General features: G+C 41.8%; 1 protein-coding gene across 1 annotated transcript; it reads right to left on the bottom strand.

Annotated features, from left to right (window-relative positions):
* Positions 1 to 404: 404 nt before the first annotated feature.
* Positions 405 to 14504, bottom strand: LOC118413571. Its single transcript, XM_035817097.1, has 23 exons — positions 13797 to 14504; positions 13419 to 13506; positions 11980 to 12059; positions 11133 to 11313; positions 10689 to 10803; positions 10314 to 10433; positions 9739 to 9861; positions 9325 to 9459; positions 8821 to 8937; positions 8385 to 8533; positions 8015 to 8132; positions 7692 to 7842; positions 7148 to 7367; positions 6079 to 6712; positions 5505 to 5716; positions 5123 to 5237; positions 4662 to 4807; positions 4289 to 4473; positions 3796 to 3916; positions 3216 to 3398; positions 2852 to 2873; positions 2508 to 2630; positions 405 to 2189 (listed from the first exon to the last, which is right to left on the bottom strand). Exons 3-23 carry the CDS (start codon positions 12051 to 12053, stop codon positions 2062 to 2064), a joined length of 3372 nt encoding a protein of 1123 aa, XP_035672990.1. The 5' UTR covers positions 12054 to 12059; positions 13419 to 13506; positions 13797 to 14504; the 3' UTR covers positions 405 to 2061.
* Between the last annotated feature and the right edge of the window lie 2715 nt (positions 14505 to 17219).

The raw sequence follows: 17219 nt of genomic DNA, 5'->3' as shown, positions 1-17219 counted from the left end.
AGTGGCTTTAAATTTGAGTTCCAAATTTGCATGATTATATCCTCTGTCACACATACCGAGTGTTTTTATCACTGGATTTCAATTGGTACTTTGCTTGTTGGTACTATACATATCTTTTCATCACATAATCTATCCCGCAGAATACAAATTCAGGGTGGACTAGTTATTATTTAAATGTGTCATATGCTAAATAACATTTCTTAGATAATGTTGTGTCCTTTTCCATATGTAAATTTACTGTGTGTTATTGATTATTATTATTATTGTACTGTTAATGGTGTTTTATTTGCAGTGCTTGTTTTCTTGGTACATGTACCATGTAGCAAATCAGTTATTCATTGAGATCAAACAAAATATTTCTTACCCAGCTGAACAATTCAAGATGTTCAAAGTCAAACCAAGTCAACTCAGTGTAAACAGTTCCTAGTACAGTGTATTGAAAAGAAATCAATTATGGCATCAGGAATTACAGTGACCAATCCTCATGATGACTCAAGTCTCTGCTGTCTAAAATTTAAAATCTGGGGTCAAATACATGTTGTACATGTACCATCTTGGTTCATACACTTCACCTCATAATGGGGCCTCGTCTGCCATTTCCATCTACAATTTTGTTGTCAAAGGACGCATATTACTGTCAGACATGTTTTTTAACAGTATAACGATGCAGAATAGGTGGTCAAGATGTAGCTTTTCCCCCATATTATTTCTACATGTCTCAAAATGAACTTTCAATGTGGTTGTGATTGCAGCTCTGTCCAACATTGTAATCTCCTTGGGTTATAGATTGGCCTGTATACCAAGGAGGTAATATTTGTCCTTGGGTAAACTAACAGCATAAGAGAGCTAAGGCATTTTGTGTGTGTTTGCTAGTAGAAGTCAAAGCAGAATAGATTTGTCAATGTAATGGTTGACTTGGAAACTAAATTGTGAGTTATTGTTGTCTATTTTCGAAGAGTTTGTAAATAGATTTCTATTCAAGGAACTGATTGGTAAAACTTTGTCTCTGTTGTACGTGTTTTTTTTATGTTCATGATAAAAAAAGAATCCCAGCCCATACATAGGAACAAGGAATTCGAACAATGTTCCAAACAAACTTATCTGAAAGCAAGGGATCAACATACATGTTGGCTTTTCATACCTACAGTAGTTTGCACCTATGTTCGCTTCAGCTACCCATCTGGATAACTGCGCATTCAAACCTTTTGGTGGTGATGTAATGGGTTCTAGAGCGCACGTTCAATGACGTCAAACCCACAAGAGGACAGGGCGTTTCAGGTGTTGGAATGCCTGTTCAACGAGGCCTTGAACCTATTCCTTAATTTGCTCATTAACTGGGACCAATCAGCTAACTCATCCAAAATTTGGACGATTCCAGACGTTAGAGAAGTCAAGGTTCCCAGACGGAATAGCAGGGAAGCGACCGTATATAGTATATAATAAACATCAGAGCGAACTACTTTCCGGATGGTACCAAGGCTACTTCATACCATTTCTTCTCCCAGACATTAAACATGCATCTCCCTCTATTTCCCTGTTCTCTCTCCCCAACAGATGAGTATCTTTGAGCCTCCCGTCTATTCGTATATGTTCTAACTGCATGTACAATTACTCTTTTATACATTGATTGACATATAAAGAAAATAGTCTAGCATATATTTTTTTCCCCACAAGTTTCAGGAAGATATACTTTGAAGAAATCCGAAGGTAGATTGTTCTATTAACATGTTGGAATCTCAAATCAAAACTCTTTACATTATTTACATGTACATTTTTCTACAGAACTCTCGACAGACCTGAGTCAGTTTACAGATGTGTCACTCTCGTATAGGACTTTAGCCACAGTTTACTGTAGGGCTGATATCAATTAGGATTTTACCATGGTCACTATTGACTGAAGGAGGCCATATGCTTTCCTACAAATAGTTGTGCAATCCCTCCATATTATTGATCCTCACAAATGCGTGATCATACTTAAAAGTTGTAGAATTTCATCCCTGCAGGGTTAGTAATCTTAAGCATATAATACTGATAAAGACAGCAAGTATTCTTCTTGATAAATCATAACACTGTGGTCATCATTTCAGCTGGGTCCTTGAAGGGAGTGATGACTTTGCTTGGGTTGCAGAAGTTCTCTGTAGGGTGGAGCAGAGGGGTGGGTGCCGGCTGGTACTTCTGGTCAATAGGGACTGGGCATGGGCAAGGAATATCAATATTGCACATTATCAGTACATGTATGTTGCAACTAATTTCACAGCTTGTTCTGATATAGAATTGCCATGTCAGAGATGTGTGCAAGAGAGGTAACATTGGTTACCTATCATTTATATACCGAACTGTAGAAACCTTGTGTATCATACAATACAAATGTACGTGTTTACAAGTGCATTGAAGTAAAACCAATTTTCCATTGACAAACACAGACAGATATGTATTCACACACACGAACACAAACTTTTGTACATAAATTCATGCACAGACATTGTGTATACAGCAGCGCTATTCACCTGCAGTAGGGACCACCTTCCGCTTGGTGACCCGTTTGGCCACCAGCAGACACACTGCAATCAGCAGGACACCGAACACGATTAGCCCACCGGCTATCAGCAACCATGTAATGCCATCAGCACCTAGATCAAGACAGTACAACAAACCAAATAGGTATATTGATAGGAAGAAATTATCACTTCCTGGGTGAAATTTGCTTTACCCTGGTACCAAAAACTGGAAGCGAGCTTTCATCATCAGCCATTAAAATCTACAAGTTTGTCCATGTAATATGCATGATTCTAAACAAGTATTTTCACTTAAGGCAAGCACTGTCAAAGAGATATAGAGATGGTTCACTTACCAGGTAGTTCGTCCACAATTACCTGTAAAGCAAAAGCATAATTTTAATCGTATCTTAACATGTATTTTAAAAAAACAGTGATATAGAATATTTTTCAGCTTACGCGCAAGTAATTTTTAACAAGACATACAACATAACAGGCCATCAAATTAAGTCGTATTCTGCCAGCCTCCATAGCAGGCTCTCTGGTTCACTTTTGCTGTCCATTTCTTTTTGTACTGGGTGCCGTCAATCAAGCGACCTAGTACAAAAAGAAAGGCCAGCAAAAGTGTATTGTGAGCCAAATAAAGACGGAAAAGGGCCCCAGAGAGCCTGCTACGGGGGCTAGTATTCTGCCAAGAATCTTCAAACACGGATTTCCTACCTGTCGTGTGTCTGTGGTCCGCAGCATGGCGTTGTTAGTCACCGTCAGCGTGACGTTGTACCCTCCATCGGCGAGAAGGTTGACTGACAGGTTCATCTCCCTGACCTCGATGTCGATCGTGTACTCCCAGAAGAAACAGTCGCTATCCTTGGGGATGCAGTAACACTGGGGTGCTTCACACTCCTATGAGGGATTTCGACAAAGAAATTGATACCCAAGCAGATGCTATGAGTAAAGACCGCAATATTTTCTGTATACATTTGTACATAACGTACGTCACGTGTGGTTTTAGATACACTTCCCATCCCTATGCGAGTTGGACGGTCTATCGTCTTTTAAAAAAATGTTACAATTAGAAATATTAGATCTACGCCCTTCCTTTCCATTTTACAATGAATCCAACTGGTATCTTCATTGCGTGCCTAGCTGCCTTTATTGGCCATTGGGGCCCTCTTTATTGAGTGTTAAACCATGTAACCATGTACAAGACATGGTCAGGTCAGGGCACCGTGTATCCCAGACCTGCTTGTCGGAACTATGTCATTCAATGATTTATATGTTGTTATGATAGTTGACTTACTTCTGCGGTTTGAAACACCATCCTTCCTTCTCCGTGTATCAGAAGAGGTCTGATCGTGTCCTGCAGTTTCCAGTGCACATCGAAAAGTCCACTGTGAAGATCACGTGCTTGAATGTGAACTCTGGCGCAAAAAGAATGATTTAGATCATGTTAGCATTTGGATCATTCTCGCATTTTACTTGAATGGCTTTTCCGTGACGGCGCGTTTATGCCGTGTCGTACCACGATGTATCATGTGTGTGACTCTAATGCTCAAAGGAAGACGCAACATTAGTTTTTAGCCTGCGCATGCATTTACCCGAAAATCATTGTACACTGAATCATAGAATTGAAGCCACCACAATCTTTCAGATGCGACGTTCACTTCTAATGACGAATGATGAAAAACAACTAGGTAAAAATATGGCTAGACCAAAACTTGACGTGGCGGTTTATCAGAAGCATGTGGAATACAAGGATACGTCATTGATATTCTTCATAGTATCCCTCTCACTTGAGGAAGTCGATCTTGTCAGTCCAGTTCACTGAAAATGTGACGTTTTCGAAAACGGGCGGGGACGAGTCGACGTGAATGGTAACGTCGTCTTCGGCGACGTCCCCCATGACGTCAATGGCGCGAACCCAGAACCGAACTGTGTTGCCGTCTTCACGCGGAATCTCGAAATCTTGTCCTTCTGCCTGTAAAATATATTGGATGATTACACCTTACTGTGAAGCTGGAGTACGTGTAAATAACAATAGTTTGTTTATAGTTATACTTTTGAGTTCAGCGTATTTCAGATATCAGAATAAATCATGATGCCATTGTGAAATGGAAAAACAAATACCTTTGTACATGGCATTAATACGTTTACAACAGAAGTTACCATGACGTCTGTGACGTTCTCCCAGTTCCCGGGCGTAAGCGTCAGACTCCTCCCTCCCTGATGATCCACGCCCCAGGTTGTCTGGAACAGCACGATCCCCTGCACGTGCGGGATCGCCTCACGTGACCTGGTCGTCGGAGGTTGCCCTGGCAACAACGCAAAGCTACGGATCAATATTGGTCATATTCTGCTACTGCATATTGGCAAGGTTTCAGGGCCGATTTTGCCATACTGGAACTTCATCAAAACTAATTAATTTCAGTTGTTGACCTATTGGATGTTGGTGGTGATTGTCATGATCACGATAGGCTTACATTTGCATGCCGGTGTTGCCACATTTGTTTAATCATGCAGTTTGTATTCGGCTATACGTATCCTTAAAATGTGTGAAAAGGTTTGCTTATATATCATTATAAACATACATGTATTAGTATCATAAGAAATGTTATTTTTCCGCTTACCATACGTTTCCTCATACTCAGCTGAGATGTTATTTGGGTGTGGCACGATAGCACCGAGGAAGTTGTTGTCACGATGTAACTTGTTGAAGAAGTGGCCGGACCATGTCAGCTGGAACTGATGGCAGTGATTCATAACAGGAGCAATTGGGTAGGAGAATATGGGAGGTGAACGGAAGAATATCTTTACAAGATCACAGGGTAGTCCTACCTAACAGGTGACATGCCAATCTATGTGAACGCAGCAAAGGGATTGTAAGTTATAGCTGCGAACGCACGGGCATGACCAACCACAAAACCTTCTCCAGGGGATGACCATTCTTCCCGGAGTTAATAGCAACACCCCTATCTCTCTTTTTTTTACTTCAAGTTTAAATGTAGTCACCTTCGTGTCATTGTTGTTATCCTCTTGTAAGTTCGTTTGCCACAGCCAACCTGTGTCGTTTGCTGCTGACGTCACGAGGAGAGGGAAGTTCCCGGATGTGTCTGTCTCCACCGTGCTGTTGTCGTCGAATAGCAGAAACCGTCGCGCTGTGATGACGTTCCCTTCACCCGGAGCCGTGCTGTCCTCCACAGTGAGTGTCACAGAGTACACACCTGATCATGGTGAAACAGACAATATGTCGATTCTTTTTGTGTCCCACATTGCTTAATGTTAGAAATATGTTAAAACATATTTCTTTGGACCAGAACGTTGTGCGTCGACGTGCCGCTGAGCGCGTTTGTACACAAGTTGCAACTTGATACATTGCTATGTAACTTAATTTCAACTCTCTATATATTTTCGCCAATTGATGTTCTCTGCATGCCCTTTTCGTTGTTTCCACAGTCCGCCAACTTTAACATACGGTACAACAGAGTTGCCGTCAACTTCTGTCCGATTGATCCACAAATAAGCGTGGCAACATTACCAAGCTCATATTATACATACATCGGAGAAGCTGACATTTATGACATACCTGGTTCGGTGATAGTGACGTCCACCTGCTCGTTGTCTGCCCCAACACTCCCATTTAGTGGATACACTACGCCGTCCTCTACGTCAGTCACGTTCCCGCCATTTGTGACATTCCGGCCGTCCATAGCCGAATCTGTGCCCGTCGAATTGCGACTACCGTTTGTGTCCGTTCCATTAGACCCTGATGTAGTGTTGGTGTTATCTCCCTGCACTGTGATGTTTGAGGTATTGTTTCCGTTAGCTTCGGCTTCTCCTGCCTCTCTGATGATCCGTCGCCTATTTACCTGCGGTGCACTTGTCGTAGCATTCTCCTCGCCAGTACCGTTTAGCTTTGGCTCTGTGTTATTGACTTCTGCCACAGTACAGTTTCCCCACGTAATGTTACCTTCACCCGTCCCATTCTGACCCACCGTGTTGTTCGTACTGTTTGTCCCATTCTGTGTACCGTTCAGACCGAGTGCGCACAGACCAGCGGTCTGGTTCGGACGTGACGCGCTCTCCTGCTGACACTCCCGCTCCTGACCCGGCATCCCCAGCCCGTCTCCACACGGCTGAAGCCTGACGACCTCGTACGTGTACGACCTGATGCCGGAGTCGTCGTCCTGCCAACCCGACCAACGGAGTCGAATCGTACCCTGGAACAAAACAGAAAATAGTAAGCTAACATTTAATGTGAAAGAGTACTAGTGTGTTGCCGATTTAAACATTATATCTGTACATGTATTTTTAGATTCGATCGTTAGATAATCCATGGTTCTTTGGAATCGCCGTATGTCTACTATATAGCACGTCGGTAACGAAATTTTTCTCTGTCCAATGCAAAACCATCTTTGAGACAAAATTTAAGCATCACGGCTTAGCAAGGATATAATGTCTTTGGGCTTAGACAGGCCCGTTCGATTACAAAGCAAAGTTCATCATTATCGGCCGTTGCTGTGGTATGCCTTTTCGGAGTACTTTCTTAATTTGTCGATTGAAAATCAATCAAATTTCATATTCATATCCATATTCATTAATTCCTAGCTTTTGCAGCCTGCCAATTATAGGGCTGTTTAAAAGATACCACCTACATTTCTGGTAATAGCTGGCCCTCTGTCGAGCATGTTGTCCGTACAGTTCCCCTCCACAGAGCAGTGGTACGGAGGGACGAAGTCGAAGGTGAAGTGGGCGGTACGTGAGACCTCCTGGCCCGAGTAGTACACGGACGGGTCCACGGTGTAGCCTGAGGAACCGTCATAGTTCCGGATCTTCACGTATCCGCCATTTCTCGACTTGGCCGTAAAGAACAACCTGTATTACAAGGAGGTAAACACGACATTGATGTGGCGGTTCTGAAATCATCTAGTTTGTCGTGGCGTAGTGAACATGTTTGTATTACACATTCTAGAATATGGATACTTAATACTCATGAGATAAGGGTTTATTTCAACAGTGGTAATGTTGATGTTTTAGCTTTAGATGTTTAAGGATCTTTAAGTAGCCTTAAGTTCAAAGCGTTCTAAGTTGAAGGAATCAAGTAATATGTGCTATATGTGGCATCTCCGTCAACCCATGCCATCAGGGAAAGGGGAGTTATATATATTGTACTACAGAAGTCAACGCAGGTTTTCTGACCTGTCCCCGTGTTGAGGTGTATCATAAATCACGTGACTTCTGGTGCAGTTGTGAGTTGATAGGGCGGGGCTGTCCTGACTGACCACGTGATTTGTGCTGCCATCGTCATATGATTGACATGTCAGGGAGCCGTTCAGAATGTCATCTGCACCTGAAGTGTAAAGAATTGTCACACAGATATAATGTTATCTATACTTATAAATATTGCATGAGGTTCACAATGACTTAATATATCTGTACAACTGCACATCAAACTAATATACTGATCGGTATACATTATCATGGTACGAATCATTGTAAAGTTAAACAATCTTGTTAAGTACCTCTTTCCAACCACCAGTCAGTGGATGCCCCCGTCATCCCTATTTTTCTGTCATCTACGTAGTAAGGCCCTGGCCAATCAGACGACAACGGCTCTTCAAACGATGTCTCCCAATTAACCTGAGATAAAAAAAAATACAAATTTGATGATTTGAAGGGTTGAGTCCAGAAAAGCGACTATCGTCTTCGTCTCTCTCTCTCTATATATATATAAGTCTATCGGATAGAGATTGCATGGTATCCCCACAACCGAATAAGGCTGGCTTCCAAGTGATCCTGTGACAGATAAACAGAATACAAACTTCAGGTAAGATGATATATTAAGAAGTCATATGTTTATAGACCTAAGTAGCAAAATCATGCTAACGGCACCTCTAACTGCCCCGTGGTTGCTTCCACTTGGAGGTTTGTCCAGACGGTAGAGGGCGCTGTTGTGAAATCCGTACATGGTGCCTCAGTAACATCGCCTTCTGCACCTATCAGCCGCCCTGCACAGTAGGTCATCTGCGGCGGGACTTGGACTGTGGAAATTTGGGTTTATCGAGTTACCTAGCATGATCGATTTGCTTCACAAAGATAGAATGAAAAATAAACAGAGAAGAAATAGTTGAAAGATCGCATGGAACGCAGGGTCAATTGTTACCTTTACTAAATATGACACTTAACAGAACAACCATTGTAATTTTGCAGTAGTAAGAAAACAGTCCTTACGTGGCGTAAATATGTATGTAAAAGTTTAAGCACATTAGTGTTGAGCATAATCAGAAATTGTGTCATATCCATTTCACCCATTCTTTAACTTACGTACTTGACAAACAGTTTGTCTCATTGAAGTCTGGTGCACATGTGCAGGACGACGGTTGGTTGTTGGAGCCACAGTTGCCAGGGTAACAGAACAGACTGTCCGGTCGCCAGGAGCATAACTCTGATTTAACAACATGGAAAATATTACGATCATGTACAATAACAAAAATGTGACAATGGCAAAGCTTTATCCTACTTTTTTTAAACAACGCTGTAATTCAAATGGTCTGCTTACAGACATTAAGATTTTTATTCCCACCCAAACGATAGCTGTATAGAATATAATCAAACTTGCTTTGGAGTTAATACCAGGGGCCACATTTGATGTCCTGATAAGCCAACAGAATACCAACAACCTCTACCAGGCTTCACAGGTCGCTGACCTAGGTGGCAATTCGCAAACTATACTCCTCGGCCAACTAACTACTCCGGCATCTCCGTCTGTTAATTTGGAAATCTCCACCATTTTCCTGTGGAGAGAGGTAGAAGCTAAAAACAGAACACTTACGTGTACAGGACTTGCCGTCGGCAGCCAGCAGATAGCCCATGGTGTCTTCGCCACGGTCGTACCGACACCTGGTGCACGTGGAGTCACCTGGACCCGTACACTCCCGCACTTCGCAGTCAGCTATACTGTCACAAGCTAGACGTGTCAAACAGAAATTATAATGGTTGACGCTCCGATTCTAGACTCTTGATTTCATGTTTTCAAATGCGACGCTATGTATCGTTCACTTTACAGTACGTGCTCTCCTTCGACGAAAGGTAGTTCTGTATATCGTAATGCTGCGAGTACCGAAGCAATCTCTGAAAACACCAAGTACCGGGTTTGGAAACAAACCGTACAAATATGGTGCGTCTCTTGAATTGTACTTCAGGGGCGCTATCAAGCAAGTTTTTAGACAACTTGAACTTTGCTTACCCAAACAGCTGTGCTGACCGGACAGGTAGTAGCCGGTGTTACAGCTGCAGCGGTAGCTACCAACAGTGTTGGAGCACATGTGGTCACATCCCCCGTTAGAACCAGACGTACACTCGTTGATATCTGCATGAGGGAAATACAAGAACACATGATCCTACTCCTTCTTCCTGGTGCTTTGAGTAAACCCGAAGCTTGTCGACTTACCGGGAGGGGAAAACTAAAATTAAGGGCCTGGTCGCATTTGTTGTGCAATCGTCGTGTGATCCCTAACTGAGGACACACGTTGGGTAAGTCATTTCAAATTCAGCTGTCTGGTTACAGGATCCTTATAGGAGGTTGATTCTGTTGCGACCACCGTTTGAGTCTGTTCCAGACGTCGACAGTTTTCTGCTGTCACAAAAAAATTCTAAGACATCACAATCGTTCAACGACCTACATGTGTGGCGAACATGATCACACCGTTATGTTGTTGAATCACCACTTTGACAAGTGGGTCTTTCTCCACTATGGAATTGAACTCGACTGATCGTTGGAATTATGCTAATAAGAAAGTAAAATGGGTGATAGGTGTTTACCTGTGCAGGAGTACTGTCCAGACAGACTGTACCCGGTGTTACAGCTGCACGTGTAGCTACCGTCATTGTTGCTGCAGGTGTGTTGACAACCTCCATTGTTTGTCAGGCACTCGTTGATATCTGTACACAAAACAATGAATAGTCCTGAAAATATAATCAAACGTATTTCCCCATTCTAAGCTTTGTACCTTATAGCGTTTCTCACTTTGTGTAGACTATACAGTTGATTGGTTGATGCAAAAAGCTCAACCTGGGCAAACAAACAGTAATTTCCATGCAATTGTATGTAGCACGCATTTGCGAATGAGTCAAACCTACATGTACTACATTTACCATGATTATCAGTATTGCATGTAAATAGGGTTGAAAACGTACCGTTACACTCCCTCCAGTGTGGCCCGCTCCCGGCCGTCCCTGCGTCCACCCTGACGCACAGGTAACCAGCCGTACATCCCCAGACGTCGCACGCCATCGTGTACAGGTACTCTTGCTGGGACGAGAATTAATCATTTGTCTCTAGTCATCCATCAATGTCTTTTAAAGGGAGGCAGAAATTGTCTCCATTTGATGAGAGGGAGCATGGAAGTCAGTGTCTTGACTTGAGTAAAGCTCACGCTCACGCGTATTTTACTGGAGTTATAAAATTAGCTACGGAAATTATGTGTCTGATTTCAGATGTGAAATAAAAAAGATGTAGGGCTACAGATTTTACAGTATCCTGGAAATGATAAATGCCATTTGTCCCTTTTGTACGTAACAAATAGCGTCATTTGGATTAAGACAAAAAAGACTTGATTGTTTGAAGGAGGGACGACTTACCGATCTTTCCGTGTTCCAAGTGACCTCGCGGACTTCCTCATATACACACCCTTCACCATAACATTCCTCGTGCAACGTCCTTTTCTTTCTCGATGACCTCTCAAGAAAATTGTTCGCTTCTTTCTCGGTCCAGAAGGGCGACGGGACGCCATTGACATCAGTCTGATAACTTTCTGGTGAACTTTTGGAGGAACATCCGTGTATTGGTATAAATAAAATCACGCATTAAGATCATTTGTTCACAAAATAGTTTTAGCGCTAAAGACGGCACTAGCATGTAGCAAACATCCTGTGGGTGTGATATCCAAATTGCACTGACGATAGGTATTCACATACTCAACACATCTTTTATAGATATTTCAACTACCAGTAATTATATGGTGTTACGAGTACCATAAGGGAAGTGGCCATATGGGTAACAATCTAACTGGACTGCGGCACGGCGGCGGCTCGCTGTGTTCTAGATTTGATTTGTGTATTCAAAGTTACCCTTGATATGACTTCGTAATGGAAATATCATGCAAACCCTTGATATGACTTCGTAATGGAAATATCATGCAATACGTACAAGTATTACTAAAAAGACGACGAAACACAAAGTGTAAAAAGATTTGTTTCTTATCAAGGAATTTCATTCGTTTAAGACAGTGCTCAGTCAAATCGCGATCGCTCGACCGCAGGGAGGTCGCCAGCGTGCCGCAGCTTCAGTGAGATACCAGTCTAAGTTCTCAAAACATCTTCTCACTCCAGAGCTCAAAATGTTCCGTATTCATATATTCATATATTCGGAGGGCTTAGTGTATAGATATGAATATCGTCATCAACATAGGATGCTATTCAAACTTACCATAAAGCCGCGTGGATTATCAGCAAAAATAAGAAGTTGAATAGCAAATGTTGGATGGTTTTCAAGAGCCTCATGTCTTCCTGTATACGAAAACAAACGTTTCTAGTCTTAGTACTACACTCTCTGTGGCGGTCGAGAATTATAAGGTCTATCTCCGTCACTTGTCACGGGAATGTGAACTTTGTCCAGATGACAGTCACACGCGGGGAACAACATGGCATGCCTCTCATTGTTCTTTGTCTGAACTGTCAATCATCTTAGAGAAAATCATCTCTAACGTGCAGTTGCGCATCACACATGTTTGTACACCTGCCGTATAAGTATGCCGAACATTAGGTGCTTCGCGGTTTATCTGGTATGACAGTAAACAACAGCGAGCAGACTCTACACGTCTGGTATGGCAACATGCGTACTCAATTGTTGATGTGTTCCAGCTGTCTCTATATCGTTTCTGAATTTTCCCTCGTGCTTGTAGGGTATATCAGTGAAAACTCTCCGCACTTAATACAACAACAGAATATTTTTTTAAGTTAAAAGCCATAGAGTATTTGTAAGTCTCGTTCTTTGTCCATTCTGATGCCATTGCATTATCACATTTGGTACACTATTATATCTTTGTTCGGCCTTACCTACGCACAGAAGTATGCCCCAAGCAAAATTGTTTAAGAGCGGTCAGTTTAGAGTTGTCCTCGCTGTGTTTGCAGAGTTGTGAAGGAGTATGAGCTGACTCAGGGGCATGGCGAGACAAGGCCGCCGAAGTTTTTACACTGCTGGCCATGCGAATCTCCTACAATGAGGTCATGATGGTCAACAGGCCGAAATGTTGTTTTTTTCTACGATTTTGCAGCAGATTGTTCCTGGGACTTTGTTGTATTATTGAACTGGTTAGCATGATGGTAACTGTTATGTACGGAATGAAATTGTACAATGATTCTTTCTTCCAGAGCGTTAAGTTGTAGATGTTCAATGTCTTCGGTGATCTAGTGCAAAGTTCTGAAAACATTTTCTTTCAAGAAACAGTTTGCGATTCAGGCAAAACGTGGTATGTTCCCTTTGTCAGTTGTTGATGCTGTTGATGTTGATGAAGGGTATGACTATAGGTTCTGGTAACTGTTTCCAATATGTTACTAGTTGTGGTATGAGAAGGGGGAAAGGAAAGAAAAGGATAAAAGAGAGAAAGACAACAGGAAGAAATGGGGAAGATAAAGAAGAAACATTTTAGATACACAGTTACATATCATGTACATTCGTGCATACATGTACCAGAGGTATTGACGAACAAATATCCTCTCCCAGAATCATTTTACGAACGAAAATACAAGATCCTTAATTTGCAAACATGCCAGACACCAATAAATTATGAACACCTTTATAAACACAAGAACCCATTCTTATCTACACGTATAGCCGATAGGCATGCAGCGTAAATGCGAGCTCACCTACGTCGTATCTCTTGACGAGCAGTTAGAAAATTTTACGTAACGCACAAAAATAACTTTTTGATGACCCTGCCAGCAAGTAAGTGAGCTGCAATTAAAAAGTAAACAATATATGAATAAGATACTCTCGTAAACAGATTTCTCTATAGTCGTAGTTAGTTATAGTAAAGGTACATGTGAACAGAAAGAAGCATTTCAATTAACACAACACTCTGCAGACAGCCTAACTTATGACTATTTTCAGAAATGGGACACACAATCTAGAACTCATGTATACTAAATATGGCTTTATTCAAGACAACATGTTCTGATATACCATACCAATTGCAAATTCAAAACGTTCGGCAAACTTAGTAGATGTCGGACGTAAAGACTTACCTTGGGCAACAACTCCGTTCTGTCACTTACGCCACATGTCCACTGTAATCATGGGAGCCAATCGTTGCAAGCTACGCTGCCTTTCAAAATAGACTTTGTACTTTGGTGAACGGTTGTTCTCTTCTTGTGGAGAATAAGATGTATTGTGCCTCTAAAATGTCATATCAATCATAATATTCTAGTAGGTGATACGCGGACACTTGTAAACAACAAAGCTTACAAGGTGCCCCTCGCCTTACCACTTAACCCTATCCCCCGTTCCACCCCGAACACGTTCCGCCTTACACCATTGGCAATGCTCTTTTTTCGGCGCCTCTCGTCAGCGCTTTACGCCACATGCTTGCCCTGTACAAAGCCGGTACACGAAACACACTCCTCTCCGTGTAAAAACAAAACAGGCCCTGCTTGAAAGATGACAGATCTACTGAAATTCTAGACCATACTGGATGACCGGAACAAAGACCGCACAACTACCTGATTTATTCTACGTGTTGAGATTCGGTCTCTGTGTCGACCATTTAGAGGTCCCTGTATAAGGCCTGGGTCACAATTCCTAACCCGGGGCCCGGCCGGGTAGCTTTCGGAATTGAAAAATGTGATATAAAAGGCAAGAAAACACACAAAACGTAAACAATATTAGTCATTGGCACAATTTGTGTATATTCCTTGGTAAACACTTTTACTTTTCGTTTCCGCAAACATCCCGGCCGGGGCCCGGTTTGGAAATGTGACCTAAGCCTAAGCTATCGTCACCGTCCAAACAGGGGCCCGGCCGGGCTGTTTGTGGAAACGAAAAATAGACATGTAGAGGTAAAAATAGACTCAAATGCCCATGATTATTCTCTTAACGTCTTGTGTAGGTTGGTGTCTTTTATATCATACTTTTTGTTCCCCAAAGCTGCCCGACTGGGCCACGGTTTGGAAATGTAGACCTTATCCATACCCGTCGGAGCCGGAAAGTATCGTTACTGGTTTTCAAATGCCGGGATATGTGGTTCCTATATCGCAACGGGGCTATGGTTTATTATTAAGTGAGGGATGCAATACTATTTTGTGAAGAGAGGCTTGGCACGTTGTGTAGTTCCATGCAGCACAATGTCACTTGCCTTTGCTTCTTTCCAGAATATCTAATAACATTCTTTAGGGAAAAAGTTTGAAGTAGCATATTCCCTTGATATCAGGATATAATTGATGCTTATGGAGTTAAGACATCTTCTGTACATCAATAAGTATTGTAGTCAGCGTTTAACTGTTGTTATGTACCAATTCTTTATATTTTGTACTTTTCTATTTGTATGTACATGTACGTTTAAAAGACCTTCAAGCTAAATGCATGATACCTATACACAATAGAAGATCCATTGAACTTATTGGCTAGGGATAATCTACAGCGCAAATAATTAGAATTCAAATCCCCAAAATACTTATATGTAATAGCACACTTTCTCCTTTAACAGCACCTGTCCATATTTTCACAAACCATACCTTAATATTTTTGAACAGAAAAAGGTATTTCAAGTTCTAGGCTATAAGCTAAGCTTTTAATCAAAGACTGTCTATAATAAGATTCTAAAAATTCTCCAAACAATTACCCTTGAAAGTCACAAGCTAGTGGTAAATGAATATAATGTGCCTATATATAATCGCCACTTCTGCAAGGCAGAGACAAATAGAGTCAAACGAACTTATACCTTTAAGATCCTAGTCAGAGTTTTTATCTTTGTCCGAGGAAACTTGCGAAACGGACACATCAACTGCGACTTTATCTTAGACCATAACAATTGTGTGATTCATGATGACATTACACCCTGGTGTCGTCCACTATCGGCCCCTGTGGCCGTGGCTGCCCCTGTGGCCGTGGCTGCCCCTGTGGCCGTGGCTCAGCCCCTGTGGCCGTGGCTGCCCCTGTGGCCGTGGCTGCCCCTGTGGCCGTGGCTGCCCCTGTTGTTGTACGGGTTGGAGTGTCGGTTGTGTATCCACGGTAGCACCCCTCCTGTGCTTGTTGAGGTAAGGACCCCAGTCATCAGGGGGGCTGAGGATGCTCCTGGGCTGGCCTCTTACCTGTAAAGGTGTGCAAATATTTCATTGTAACATTGTAACTTTGCGCGTTAAGTACACACGTACGAGCTTCCAAAGAAACCTAATTAGTTAGTAAATTAAATTGTGTCTCTCGGAGATACCGTGATGTTTTCAGTCAGAATCGACAGACATGTATAAATTTGGATAATGAAATGAAATGAAAGACCTTTATTGTACATTCATGCCTCGACGGGCTAGGTACAGGTCACTGATAACAGACATAACAGACATATGCAGGGACAACAAGATACAATTTAACTAATTGAAGGTACTAAGCTAACAGGATGGTCGACATCTTCTCGCTTCTTTGTACAGGTGTAGATATAGGAACAAATAATCATACAAACAGTTGGCGTGGAAACCCATAGCCTGTTCAACAGCTCTAACTTCCACCTAGGGGAATTTTAATCTGGTGATCATGAATTCATGACTAAACTATGAGTTTCCAAGTCAACTCGAAACGCCAAAAGTGCATAACAACATGTACTTGTTAGAATGTGTTTCCTCTGTTCATAGAATAAAGTCCTTTTTTGGCGACGCCTCAGGAGCTTCGCCTAATAATATAGTGTGTGACCGTTTGACAAAAATTCCCAAAATCCCGCAGGCATGTCAGGAATTTTTCCACGGCTGCGTAGTTGCATCATCCCTTTAGAGGGGAATAACTCGGGAATGAGTTGACGAATCATCATAATATTTAGAATATAAATAGCTTCAGAGATGCCTAACATGATAACATAAATGTAAATGCTAATCATGCAAATCAGGGGCTAATTTGCATAATTAATGAGGATAGTTTATAAATACACTGCATTTCATGTTAAAATGCTCCAAAATATACCATATGTAATTCAAAAAGATAGAAATATTATGCTTACTGTTAAGTATATATCCAATTGGCCAAAATTCCCGAAATTCTACAGCAATTCTTCCGCGTGTGCGCAATTGCACCATACTTTTGGAAGGGAATAACTCGGGAAGGGGTTGACTGATCATCGCAATTTTTTATATGTAGATAACTTCGGAGATGCCCTCCATAAATAAGGGCTATTAATGCAGACCCCGAGCTAATTTGCATAATCAACGAGCACAGTTTATTAAGCCACAGTATTTCATTACTACTAGGACAAATAAACATGACATATGTAACTAGAAAAGGGATAAATATCGATAGACATCAATTATGCAAATTGTTACCTAATTTATATAATTAATGAGAAATTGTTATCACAGTGTTATAACGAAATTCCATTCTTCCGACATTTGGCAGCAACACGTACGTTAAATTGAACATACAGACATAAGAAGGGCAAATCAGGGTCTCATTTACGTAGTTTTTGAGAAAAT

This window comes from Branchiostoma floridae, chromosome 4 (assembly GCF_000003815.2).
Source record: "Branchiostoma floridae strain S238N-H82 chromosome 4, Bfl_VNyyK, whole genome shotgun sequence".
In the NCBI taxonomy this organism is placed as follows: domain Eukaryota; kingdom Metazoa; phylum Chordata; class Leptocardii; order Amphioxiformes; family Branchiostomatidae; genus Branchiostoma; species Branchiostoma floridae.
Note: the sequence above shows the minus strand (reverse complement) of the source record. Positions and strands in the feature narration are given on the sequence as shown.